We start from the raw sequence: 13,587 nt of genomic DNA on the forward strand, positions 1-13,587 counted from the left end.
TTCACTGCCGCACTTCCCCCAGCCCGGCTCCTGCGTGCCCCCTCTGCCTGCGCCGCGTACTGCAGGTAATATATGCATGGCTGCTTACTGTGCAGGGGCGGCCAGTGCCGCCCCCTGCAGAGTCCTATGACCTGCCGCCTGAGGCGAACACTTCACATCGCCTCATGGCAGATGCGGCCCTGGGGGTTAAGATTGAGTGACAACAGTCACCCCTTCAAGACAGAGCCCTTTGATGCGCGGATGTCCGGGTAAAATAAATGCAATGTTTCTCCTTGCCTTCTAAGAACCATAGCGCTTTTATTTTTCCACCTACAGGGCTGGTTGGGGTGTTATTTTTTGCCCCATGATCTCTAGTTTTTATTAATATCATATTGGTGTAACAGAAAAATGTTGATAGCTTTTTATTATTTTTTTTTCCTGATATATAATTTATTAAAATCAGCAATCCTGGTGTATTTTGCGCTTATTTTTTTGTTTACAACGTTCACAGTGCGGGAACAGCAATGTTACAATGTTCCAATGTTGCATGTACTAATCTATGTTATGCCATAGCATAGATCAGTGTTATTGGCGATCTATGCATAGAGCCTGTCTGAGAGCAGACTCTATTCATAGATCGCCGATCCGACAAGACGGAGGTAAGTGATTTACCCCGGCCCATTGGCACAAGTGATGGGGACCCCCGCAGCATGGCTGTGGGGGTCCCGATCACTCAGTGACAGGAGCTTGTTCTGTCAGTGAGTACCTTAAACGCAGTGATCGCTATAGATCGCAGTGTTTAAGAGGTTAATGAGACGCAGATGCAGCTTCGCAGCTGCCTCTCATTACCTCCGGCCCCGGACACACTAATGTGTGCCAGACTGCTCTCACTGCAGCGGCCCCGCATACATCAGGAACGTATATATACATTCCTACTGCACTGGGTATGTGCAGTAGGAACGTATATATACATATTACTGATGGGAAGGGGTTAATGGCAAATTATTTCAAAACAATGGCAATCCAATCAATCTCAACATAGTGACCCCCTGAGGTGTTGTGTCGGAGGATCGGCAGGTCACTTGCTAGATGGTGAGGTGTGATGCCACTTCTGTGGTGGTTGGCTGAGATACAGCCAGACCTTAAGATGTTATGTAGTGATGCCATTGCCGGTTCACACAGGTGTGATGGCACGCCTGCTTTTAGTTTAGAGGCCGGTTGTACCTTGATCCCCTGTGGACAGTGTCCTGCCGGGCTGCTACGGGGTCCTTTGGGTTGGTGTAGTCACGGATGGCCGGAGTGGTGTAGTGATCCTCCCGGACCTGACTAAGACTGACCTTCTTGAAGGCAGGGGGACCTGGCAGAGAGCCAGGGCCCAAAGAGGACCACTGTAGAGAGCTGTCTAGCTTGCGTCCTTCCTCTACAATGTCCAACACGAAAGACCCATGCACTTCCTCTACCCATGTGACTTCCTTCCTCAGCGTATCTAAAGTGCGCTGTGAGTGGGTAAAGAGTGCAATAGAAGAAGTAAAGAGAAAGGTGTTAGGACAAAAGAAGAAAAGATTCCCATAGGTTCACAGATCCATGTGACATATAAACAAACAATAACCCTTTACACACTTCAGCCATGCAGCATCTGAATACACACATCTATAACAGCGACATCTAGTGGTGAAACTTTATCACTACTCACCACAATAAGTACAACAAGTACAGGCTTTTACAAGGGGTGTAACCAATAGCAACACCCGTGGTGGGACACCACATCAACAGTGTGTGAGCATAGCCTTTCTGTGTTTTCAATCCACTCCCGGTTTTGGTTGCAAAATACTGTGTGAGAACATAGCCATAGGCTGCATGCTTGTGTTGCACTCACCCCTAGTCCTTAAAGGGAACCTGTCACCCCCCATGCCGGGCTGACAGGCTCCCGACCCCGCTACTGGACTGGACTCACCAGTCATTCTCTATGAGCGTTGGAATCATCTCTCAGCGCGCGCCGGGCTGCAGCGGCTGAGATCTCCGTGACCCGACCGGATCCAGAAGCGGGACCCGGCGGGATCAGGTGAGTATAGGGGGCTGTAGCGGGGGGTCGGGAGCCTGTCACCCCGGCACGGGGGGTGAGAGGTTCCCTTTAACAATGTGGTCAAGCATCTATAGTTTGAACTTGTTTTTCCAAGATATCCCACAGATCCTTAATCGGATAGATATAAAGATGCCATAAAAAGTTTTATTTGGTCTGCAACAATGTTTAGGAACGTGAAACTACCATTCGCATAAATGACAGTTCCTGCCCACCAGTTCCTGCTCAGAGTATTATACTGCATCCACCTGTGTGCAGATGTCTTGGTGTAATAGTCTTTTTAGTGGATCACACCCTAAGCAAGACAATGGCGTACTCTTTTTGGTAGCAGTCTAACTAGACACTGAGATATAGAGAAACATGACAGCAAACTTGGTAAATAATCTTGCACACATATTTGGGGGTGCATTCTCACATGTTAATTGAGGTATTCTTACTTGTTGGCTTCCAGGAGGTTAAATGAAGCATACATGTACTCACAGTAATATCCACTGTGGAATGTAGGTCCTTAAAGGGGTTATCCAGCGCTACAGAAACATGGCCATTTGCATCTAAAGAGAACATGACTCTTGTCTCCAGGGCAGCTGCGGTTTGCAATTAAGCTCCATTCACTTCAATAGAACTAAGTGGCAAACCCCACCCAAACTGGAGACGAGAGCAGTGCTGTCTCTGGAAGAAAGTGGCCATGTTTTTGTAGAGCTAGATAACCGCTTTAAATACATGATGTGATAGCCAGCTAGTACAAGGTGTGGTTTCAAGATGTTTTGGCTTATCTTCACAGGAGTCCTAGTAATACACCAAGCAGCCTCAGGTGGTTAGGCTATGGGCATTCGATTTCATGTGATAGAACGTTGAACAGGGATTATTCTGATTGCCATTCTGAAGTCAGGAGGAAGTTTTTCTTCCTGTGATGGGGCAATTGGCAGGGGCGTAGCTAGGATTCATGGGGCCCCATAGCAAAAAACAGTACGGGGCCCCATGAATCCTGTACGCTTTCCTACCCCCACCCCACTGCCAAACACAGACAATGACGCACATATACACACACAGAGGCACCATTAACATATATACAGATACGCCACTGACATACACACATATATACGCTGTAATGTGATTACACTAGTGCTGATGTATACACCATGAGTAGACAGTACACAGGGAAATAATCATCTCAGTGTAATAAGAAATACTCAACCAGAAATAAAAGAAAATGCAGCAGATATTAGTGGTGGGTTCTTTTATTAGAGCCCAGCATTAATAGAAGCTGCTGCAGAACATCTTTGGGAGCAAACCTGTCAATCACTTGAGACACAACTGACATACACACACACACACACACACACACACATACACCAGTGCTACAGACATTGCTGGCATACACACACACATATAGCCACAGATACATACACATACTGACATATAAATATAAACACAGATACATATATACACTCACTGACATATGCATATTCCCACAGATACATATATACACTCACTGACACACATACACAGCAATTACAGCTCCCAGGCTTCCCCCCTCCTCCTGCTGTAGTCCGGGCTGCTCTTCACATAGAAGTATTCAGGACCTTTGGGTCATGTGACCCAAAGGTCCTTCACTCCTCTCCTGTGCCGTGCAGGACCTGGCAGGTCCTGCTCCTCTGTTCAGCCCGCTCACCCATCACTACAGTGAGGGGGCTGAACAGTACAGTGGCGGGTCCCTCTTCCTCTCTGGACCCCTGGGGGTACAGTGGTCGGATGTCAGTGTCAGTACCTACCATGAAGGCAGGGCAGGCTTCCTCGGGCCCCCTTCCAGCAGGGGGCTCATAGCAGTCGCCTTCCCTGCCTTCATGGTAGCTACGCCACTGGCAATTGGTATCTGTCTCATAAGGGTATTTGCCTTCCTCTGGATCAACACAGTAGAGTTTCTGTAGGTTGAACTTGATAGAGTTATTTACTATGTTACTATGATCCTACTATCATATCTGCTCCCATGTGCTTGCTAATCTACCACTATGTATACTAGTTAGCAGCAGAGCTGATCGAACAGCGGGAATTTTCAGGTTCGTTCAAACTCGAATCATATTGAATGAAATGGTTCGAGTTTGAACGAACCTGAGAACTCCCGCTATTCGATCATCTTTAGTTAGAAGTAGGGGAGGCGTTGGAGGCTTTGTTTGTAAGTCTGTTACTATGGAGACACAGAGGTCTGCCGAGGTGCTAAAAGGCATAAAACGGTAGGATATTTCTCATCAAGACTGTTGCTTCTTTTTTTTTTTTATTAATTTTTTTTAAAATTTTTTTAGAGGTATCTGAATAATAAGAAAATGTTGCAGAGGTGGATATATACATATACAGACACAACATATCAAAGTGAATTATGTAAATATAATTCTAAAAAATAAGCAGTCTACAGAAAATAAGAAGCCTAGAGTTATTGCTTTTTAATAATTATAGTTACATAACAGATTTATTTTGCAAGCGACTGAAAATATCCACATGATAATTCAATGATGGGAAGAGTGAACAGGTGCAGCATTCCCCTATAGGAGTCATAGGAAGCATAGAGCCAGCTCAAAGTAAGGGAGCCAAGCTTTAATGCTGTAACTTCCTTTTTTAAGAATTACATGGTTAATAATAACCTTGAGATACATTATAATAATAGATATATCCAGTACATTATAAAAATTACATCCACTTTTACACATCCACTATATGTAGTCTAAGGTCCATTCTCCTATTCTAGCATTGAACGCACATGAACCATGTGTTAATAACTCAGCAGACCTCCAGCAACTACATCCCAAGTGATGGTAATCTCTGCCCTGGAGAGTCACCCAGACATCTGTGCAGGAACAGACAGCCACAGAACATTCCCAGAGCCATTGTATTCCAGGTTTTGTGAAAGAATATTTTATTTTAATTTATATTTTCTGATACTATCTTCAGCAAGGCTATACATTTATATTTAACGTGCTATTATTTATAACATATAGTAAGTAAAAAGGCTACATCTACTGCAATAGTTATGCAGTATTTGTTAAAAGGGTTATACAGGATTAGAAAAAGCACAGCTACTTTCTCCAAAACAGCACCACCAATGTCCTCAGGCTAAGTGTGTGATTACAATTCATCTCCATTCACTTCAATGGAACTGAGCTGCAAAACTCACACTCAAACGAAGGACAGGAGAGATGCTTAATATTATATAGTCGACCTGTAATGCACACTGTTTCATCAGTTGGGCACTACATGGTTCACTATAAAGTCTGTAAAGGATATTACATAGGGCACATTTAACTTTAGGCAAGTCTTAGCAGTGGCCAATCACTGGTGATGTCAGAATGGACCACATGACCACTCTAAATAGTCCTTGAAAGTCACGTTGATGTGTTAAAAAAAATGTACCATATAACAATACAGTGCTCAAATAATACCATCATACACTGCCCCCAAAACACTGCTATCCATGTTTCTTAGAAATAATCTGTAGGTCTAATATTGCAGCTAGGCTATTCATTTTTAATTATTATGTCCTCAGCAGCTGTTGGCTATGTTCTCACAGAATATTTTTGCTCAGTATTTTGCAACCAAAATCAGGAGTGGATAAAAAACATAGAAAGGCTATGTTCACATACTGTTGAAATCGTGTGGATGGCCGTCATTTAAAGGGGATCTTTCACTAGGTTTTCTGCCTTAAATTAGGGCAAAATAGGCTAGTGACAGAAATGCTGAACAGACCAGTGTATTACTTGTATAATTCTATTTAGCAGTTCTCCTAATATGCAGGAGAATAGGATTCTTGCCACCCCCCCCCCCTCCAGCTGCTGATTGACCATTGACTGCCTATACACAGTATGGATAGATAACAATGTACAATGAACAATGTAAGTGATACATCATTCTGTTCAGCTTCTCTGTCACTACTTAATGCTACCCTTAGATAGGACACCATGGTTGCAAAATACTGACCAAAATAGGGAGCAAAGATGCTGTGTGGGAACAACGCCTAATACAGCTAAAAAGTGTCTTGAGAGATCATAAAATATTTCAATTTAAAAGAAAACAGCTGGCTATATGGGTCATTAATAGGGATACATCATAACTAGAGATAAATGAATTTCGACACTGAAGCCAATTGCCTTGCATTTGATTACCGGTGGCTGAAGAAGTTGGGTGCAGCCCTAGGCAGTCTTGAAGCCATAGTCTGTATCCATGTTTTCCATGCAGCCTTAAGGCTGCATCCAACTTCTTCAGCCACTGGTAATCAAATGCTGAGCAATCGGGGTTGGACAAACCCTAGTGTGCTCCAGGTTTGTTCATCTCTAATCATAACTTCTATCTGCTGCCTATATGGGCAAATTAAATGCCACATATATGTCATCTGACATTTTTCATTGTAAACTGGATAGGATGCACAAATGAGTGATCATTCTAAAATGTTAAACTTCAGAAGAAAGGTAAAGTTATTCCATTACGCAATGCACAAAGCGAAGGCTAAGGGGCCTATTCCACGGAGCGATAATCGGCCAAATCGGAGCGATAATCGGTCGGATCGGCCTGATCGTTCATTTAGGTTCAGACCTAAAATCATTGTTCGCCACCAGCGCATCGCTACGGCGGAATAGCGGTGCACGTCAGCGACCGACGATTTTAGCAGCATTATACATTACCTGTCCGGGCTGCAGGTCTTCTCCTTCGTCCTCCCGGTCCCGCGCCGTAGCAACTTCGGAGCAGGGCTGTCTGAACTGACAGACCGTTTAGCCAATCACTGGCCGGAACCGCCGTGGCCAGTGATTGGCTGAGCGGTCTGTCAGTTCAGACAGCTCCGCTCCGAAGCTGTTGCGGCGTGGGACCGGGAGGAAGAAGGAGAAGACCTGCAGCCCGGACAGGTAATGTATGAAACAAGGGCTGCAAGGACATCGGTAATGATGTCCCTGCAGCCCTTGCTTAACAATCATCGGGGCTGTAGAATAGGCCCAGTAAATGAGCGCCGATCTAGCAGATCGGCACTCGTTTACATCGTTGATCGGGCCCTGCTCGGCCCGTGGAATAGGACCCTAAGGCTATGTTTACACTGGCTCTTTTGTCCTCAGTGGACAGAGGAGCATAGTCTGGCTCTATCCAGGTGTTAGAAACCAATGCCACCATACTAGGCTTGTGTTGTTGTGAGAAAGATCTACATGTGTAGAAGTCCATTTCATAGGGCAAAGAGGAGTACAGTTTGCATTGGTGAAATTGTGGCTTCTAAATAAATGAACACGTGATAATTTATTAACAGTATATAATAAGTTATTCATCAGCTCGGAGTGCAGTGATTTCTTGACTTATACAGGTTATACATTTAGAATACATGAAATAAACCTCTTTGTCTCTCTTCTGGGAGGCTATATCCTCAGTAGTCATGAGGCTGCAGTCGTTCACAGTAATATATAATAATGGGATTTGCTTCCCAAGTTTCCACCATTCACCTGTGACTTCATGTGTGGCTCTTCCTTGTTAGTAGCTCAGTATTTAGTCTGCGTCATTTAGATGGAAATTTTAACCCCTTCCCACACCCTGATGTAATAGTGTGTCTTAAGGCTTAAGACTTCATATATATACCATTTTTTGAAGGTGATCAACTGGACAAGTGCATTTGAAGAAAGGTGTTATGTGTATTGGCCATAGAACATCTACTGTACATGCTGGACATGACTAATGTATTATAATACATACCATTAGAGGCCATAGGCAGATTAATTGACAGGATTCAGATTTTAACAGGTGCTCTACTTGGCATCAGGGATACCCAGGCATCACGTGCCACAGAGAATTATTTCTACCCTAATAAACAGATATACCACTTGCCAAGTCTGGTTAATTCACTTTGTGACACTACAGCTCCCTGTACATGAGAACAATAGTGAAGGGATGCAGAAGATTCTCACCCTTTATACTGAGATAAACTAGTGCCACATGCTGTAGCTGCTGAAAACAGCTTCACACATTGCATCCCCTCGATATAATAATGCCACAAGCTTTACCACCCGAAATTAACTAAAATAGACACTATGCCCCTTTAAATGAGATCTAATGACTACTGTGTTCTCTGCAATAAATTACAATATACACTGTGCCCCCTGATATTAATTATAATACATACTGTGTGCTCTTAAATTAAAGGGGAACAGACAAATTCTGCTGATATGTCCCTATTGCACAGTACGCTGAGGATGAAGATATGTCTCTTACCTTCCCCCTCTGTGCCACTCTGGTGCAGTTAGTCATGTTCCCCACTGTCCGGTGAGACCGTTAGACTGAGGGGGAACATTAGGAGCACTGTCTGCCCCCATAGCGCCACCCTACTCATTATAATTAGAAAGGGGCGGGTTGGACAGGGGCGGATCAGCGCTATGGGGGCAGGCAGTGCTTCTAATGGATCTCACAGTCTCACCGGACTGTGGCCAATACAACTAACTGCACCGGAGGAATGCAGAGGAAGAAGGTAAGAGACATACTGCGTCTTCTGTGCAATATGGACATATTAGCAGGTTAGATTAGTCTAACCTGATAGTTCCCCTTTAATTATATTAATTCCCCCCTGAAATGAATTAAATTACACTGTGCCCCTGAAATAAAAGGGGAACTCTGGTCAGTTTCAGTTACTAACAGAGATGGTAGCAGAGAGCACTGTGTCACACTGGAAAGAATACATTACTTTCTGCAGGACATACAGCAGCTGATAAGTACTGGAAGACTTTAGATTTTAGTAGAATTACAAATCTGTATAACTTTGTGACAACAGTTGATTTAAAAGAAAAAAAAGCAAGAAAACTTGATGGAGTTCACCTTTAATAATATATAATGTGCCCTCTTAAATGAATTATAATACACATTTTGCCCCTTGAAATTAATTATAATACACACTTTGCCCCTTGAAATGAATTATAATACACACTGTGCCCCCTAAAATAAATCATGATACATACCTTGTCTGTAAATAACTCCTAAGGATGCTGTTATAACTGAATTAAGGGGAACGGAGTCAGGATAGATCAATGTACATGTAACAATATTCAAAATGATGCAAAGATTTGTAACTAGCATAAAATCACTTCCTCAAACTTCTATTCATTCCTTGTATTAGATAAGAGAGAAATGTAAGCAGATGGCCTCGAGCTACATGGAAACAGATTTTGTGGCCCAGTTCTCCGAGCCTTTCTCCATATAAGGGTTCAAAATGGTACAAGCTCCTGTTGTAATGTCAATTGGCATATATTAGATTTGGCTCTGGAATGTTATAAAAGGATTTAACTAAGTTATCTGGATCCATAGTGCACCAGGTGGTCTTGTTAATGTCGGGAAGATTTGACCCAGATGCAGTTACTCAGAAGTTTATATTGTATGTTAAATTGAATGTTGTCAATCCAAGATTCTCTAGAACATATTCAACTCCTAGAAGAATCTAACGTGTCACTCCAATATGTTCTTTTATTTTCAGGCAGAGTGGTCTTGGTTTGGGTAGCACCATGGCGCGATTGGGTGGCATTGTGGCTCCTCTGGTGAAGTTGTTAGGTGAATTCTATCCTTTCTTACCTCTGCTCATATATGGAGGTTCACCCATACTATCGGGACTTATTGTCTATTTTTTGCCCGAGACTGTGAATAAACCACTTCCTGATACCATAGAAGAGGTCGAAACTGGGTAAGTTCAAAGGTGCAATTGTACAGGTTTTAGCATTTCAGATGATAAGATAGAAACACTTGTTCTTAAAATAATATATTCTTAAGGCCCTATTACACTAAGCGATTATAGGCCGTTACGGCCAATAATTGCTTTGTGTAATAGAAGACAACGATCAGCCGACATGTACGATGTCGGCTGATCGTTGTGTTTCAACAGGTTGAAATGCTAAAGATCAGCCTGTTAACAATCTGCTGCCTTCGCTCCGTGTAATAAGAGTGGCGGCAGCAGACCGCCATTGTCTCCAATGGGCTGCCCAGACAATCTGACGATCCCCCAGACAGCCCCCCCCCGCGGCTCCCCCGGCTCTTACTCGCTTCTCAACGCTCGCTGTCTGTACGTGAACAGCAGATCAGCGCTCGCATGTTCTCCACATCGCCTTGTGTAATAGGGGCTTTAGATCCTTTCTGCCCATAGTGATTAACCAAATATTCAAAACTGCTCGTACAGATCCATCCTAATATGTATGGAGCCATTTCTTAAAGAGTTGGGCATATTAAAGACTGTGACTTATTGTTCCTGGCCATTCAATGTGTACTGAGGGCACCATGGTTAGTGGGGCCCAGACATTGGCACCCGACAGTTTAGATATCGATGCCTTCTCCTGAGCAGCCCTTTAACATCAGTGTGAGCTATGAAAGAATCCAGGCTAAATAGTAAGCTTAGAATGAGAAGGCTTAAAAGGAATGAAAATGCCCTGTTATACAAGCACTATGGAAGCTAGCTAAAATGGAAATAACCATGACCATAATGGGGCAGCCTAAGATTTTTTTTACCATATGTACAGTACAGCACTGCAGACATGTCCTTGTATTCCTTTGCATCTTTTGTATGCCCTGACTTAACAGCCATTCAGCATTGGCAATGCTAAGTGTTATTGCATCGGGAGGGTTATGCAATTGGCTGATAACTTTCTGCTATTTGCACGGGGAGTAAAAGTGCACTGTGATGCTCTGCAGCTGCCATCCACCAGCTACATTAGTAAGCAATCCTGCTGGACAGGGAGGGCAGAGGCCTTATTAAGCAGCACCACTGAGTGGATGTTTTAGTAAGCCCAATGGCACCCAACATAGCCGCAGAAGTCAGCAGTGCTCATTGCCCACTTTTTGTTCAATGTTTTTTTTTTTAATTAAAGTTTTACAATAAAATTATCAATACAGAGACATGTGAACGTTATGCCCACTTCTGACCAAAGGGAAGCATCATAAGGTGAATTAATCACATGCTGGGGAACCACTGCACAGTGATGCTACAAATGGGGTCCTTGTAAGGCATACATTGCTGTATAGGGACTGCATAGTTTTGATGTCAGTAAATATGTATAAGAAAAAGTGAAGCCTATATGACCAATTGTTTTCTATTTCATTTTGTTGCAAAGGAGAAAAAAGACACCAGAGAAAGAAGAGAAGAAAGAGATTATACCTCTAGAGACAGTAACCACAAATCCTGTCCGTGTGACCCTGTGATATGAGGGGGGCCAATGAAGCTGGAAAGATCACTCTGATACTGCTGGGACACCATGTTATCACTGGAGTACATATGGGTGCATCTGAGACATGATATTTTAAGGATATTGGAGAAGTGAGGAGAATGCTATCTAAGAAGGGGCAGAAACCCCAAAATATCAAGGCTACCATGCTGGCAGCACAATGACAATGCAGTATTGGCTAAATGACCTGTCCAAGTAAAAAAGAAACTTTAAAAGGCGGATCTGTCTGGGGTATGGATCTGTTAACCTATCAGGGCCCCTCGACTAGAATATTTCCATGAACAGCCACCTACAAGATGTCTACTGAGCTACATGCTAAGTCGTAGAGGGAATCTGACAGGTCTCCCCTATTAGATACCCAACAGTGTGTGAAGCTCCCTACCTAGTAAGGAACTGACATTTTCCCTCTAAAAGATCTAGGTACACCCCCTCACCACCACCACACCACACAAAAAAAATTATACATATCTAGTTAACATACAAGATTGTTGCCTATACACCAGGAGCAAAGATTAACACCATGCAGTAATAAAATATTACCTCCATACTACTATAGAACTCCATGCACAGTGATACCCCTACATAATGCTGCCACATAATGACTGCTATCATTACCCCCACAGACTGTATGGACCATAGAAGTGTTTACAGTGTTGTTACATCCAGTGACTCACAGGTGGCGTCTTCTCTGGTCTACTTTCCCCTTCATTCTGCATTTCACCCAGACCGCCCTAATGATTTCCTCCAGTCACAGCTCATCTCTGCAGAATCTGCCAAACATCTTCGCTTCTGTACTTTTCCAGCACTTTCCTCATCTTTTCTTCATCTACAGTGGCCCAAATGATTATTATACCCCTCAGCACTTTTTGTGCCACACAGTATATTGGTAGGTGGGGGAAATAGATGGGTTGGGTAGGTTTAGGTAGGTCACCATGGGTCAGTTTTACAATGGCGACACCCCCCCCCCCTCCCTAATTTTTATTATTTTTTTAAATTTCACCTCCCAAATTTTTTGTTTTGCGCTATATTTTATGGCGTGAAAGTGAAGAGTGTCATTATACAGTAAAATTGGTGTCACAAAAAAGATCTCATATGGGTAGATGAAAAAAATGATAGAGCTCTGACTCTTTAAATGTGAGGAGGAAAAAAAGAAAATTGGCTGTGACATGAAGGGGTTAAGAAGCTGCAGCAGTCAAGATGGTGACAAGAGTTTTAGCTGATTTAACAGCTAGGAAAAGGACTGATTCTAGAAATGTTTTTCCGATGGTGACAAAAGTATAATGGATTAAATTAAATAAAAACTACTAGTTGGCCCCTCCCTCACCGAAAAGGGCTACTTACCCCTCTCTATTGAGAGGCACAACAAATGCGTGCACTACGAGTAAGGCCATTGTGTGTGCATCAAGTGCGGAGCGAGGGCACGGAAGTCGTTTGCTGCCTCCTGTAGACTGCAGGGTCAATGTAGCCTAAAGGGCAGGTGAAAGAGCAGTGAACCAGTGGCCCCTCACTCCTTAAACTTTCATCTAATGAAAGTGCCCAGCGTTCCCAGTGCTAGCAGTTGCCAATATTTGCACCTCCTCCAACGCTACCTACCCTTTGTTCCAACCAGGCTGAAATTAGTAATCAACTAAAAGGATGATTTATTGTATCAGAAAAATAATTGTTACATATTTCATACAGGAATGGTAACATCCATGCCCATGCGCGTTTCAGCGCCAGCCTCTGTCAGTAGTGTGCAGTGGAGGATGCGCTGTTGACTCTTTCCTTGCAGTGTTGATTGTTTTTCTACCACACCTGTCTGTTTGTCTTTTTGACAGATCCCTTCACCACTCTCATTCTCATTCACTGTGTGGTCTGAATGCAATAGGTTTGGTTCAATCACACCCCGGACCAGGAATCTGACATCTCCTCTGACTCTTCTTTTCTGCTTGTTATAAGAATATTTAGATTTAACTAGTGTTTACCTTTTGCTATTTAGAGCTTGTGGCCTCTAGCTAACCTTTTGCTTTGATGCCAACTTGGTACTATATTTGCAATCTCCAGTGTTGACCTCTTTTTGCCTAACCATCCCTTGTTGTTTTTGTTTGTCTTGTTCGGTCTTCCTGTTACAAAGAAAGGGACTGCTGTCCAGTCGTCACTGACCGTCTAGGATCAGGTCGGCAAGTAGGCAGGGAGTGTTCTGGGGGCCTAGCTCTAGGACTCGCTGTTTGTCTTCACTGCCTGAACTTTCTGGCTTACAGTTCTGGCAATAGTGAAGAAATAAAGATAAAAATCAAAGTGGCAAATGACAAGCAGAAACAGATAAGTTCAAAAGTCAGA

The 13,587-nt window shown here is 43.3% G+C and overlaps 1 protein-coding gene across 1 annotated transcript in view; it reads left to right on the plus strand.

Moving 5' to 3' along the window:
• LOC138789580 (solute carrier family 22 member 6-A-like) overlaps positions 1-11,442 on the plus strand; it is a 38,141-nt gene extending 26,699 nt beyond the window's left edge. Inside the window, exons 9-10 of the mRNA XM_069968298.1 lie at positions 9,537-9,740; positions 11,158-11,442. Coding sequence (XP_069824399.1) covers positions 9,537-9,740; positions 11,158-11,245 — 292 coding nt within the window. The 3' untranslated portion in view covers positions 11,246-11,442. The remainder of the gene's footprint in view (positions 1-9,536; positions 9,741-11,157) is intronic.
• The last annotated feature ends 2,145 nt before the right edge of the window (positions 11,443-13,587 follow it).

The sequence above is a fragment of the Dendropsophus ebraccatus genome, chromosome 4, assembly GCF_027789765.1.
Source record: "Dendropsophus ebraccatus isolate aDenEbr1 chromosome 4, aDenEbr1.pat, whole genome shotgun sequence".
NCBI lineage: Eukaryota > Metazoa > Chordata > Amphibia > Anura > Hylidae > Dendropsophus > Dendropsophus ebraccatus.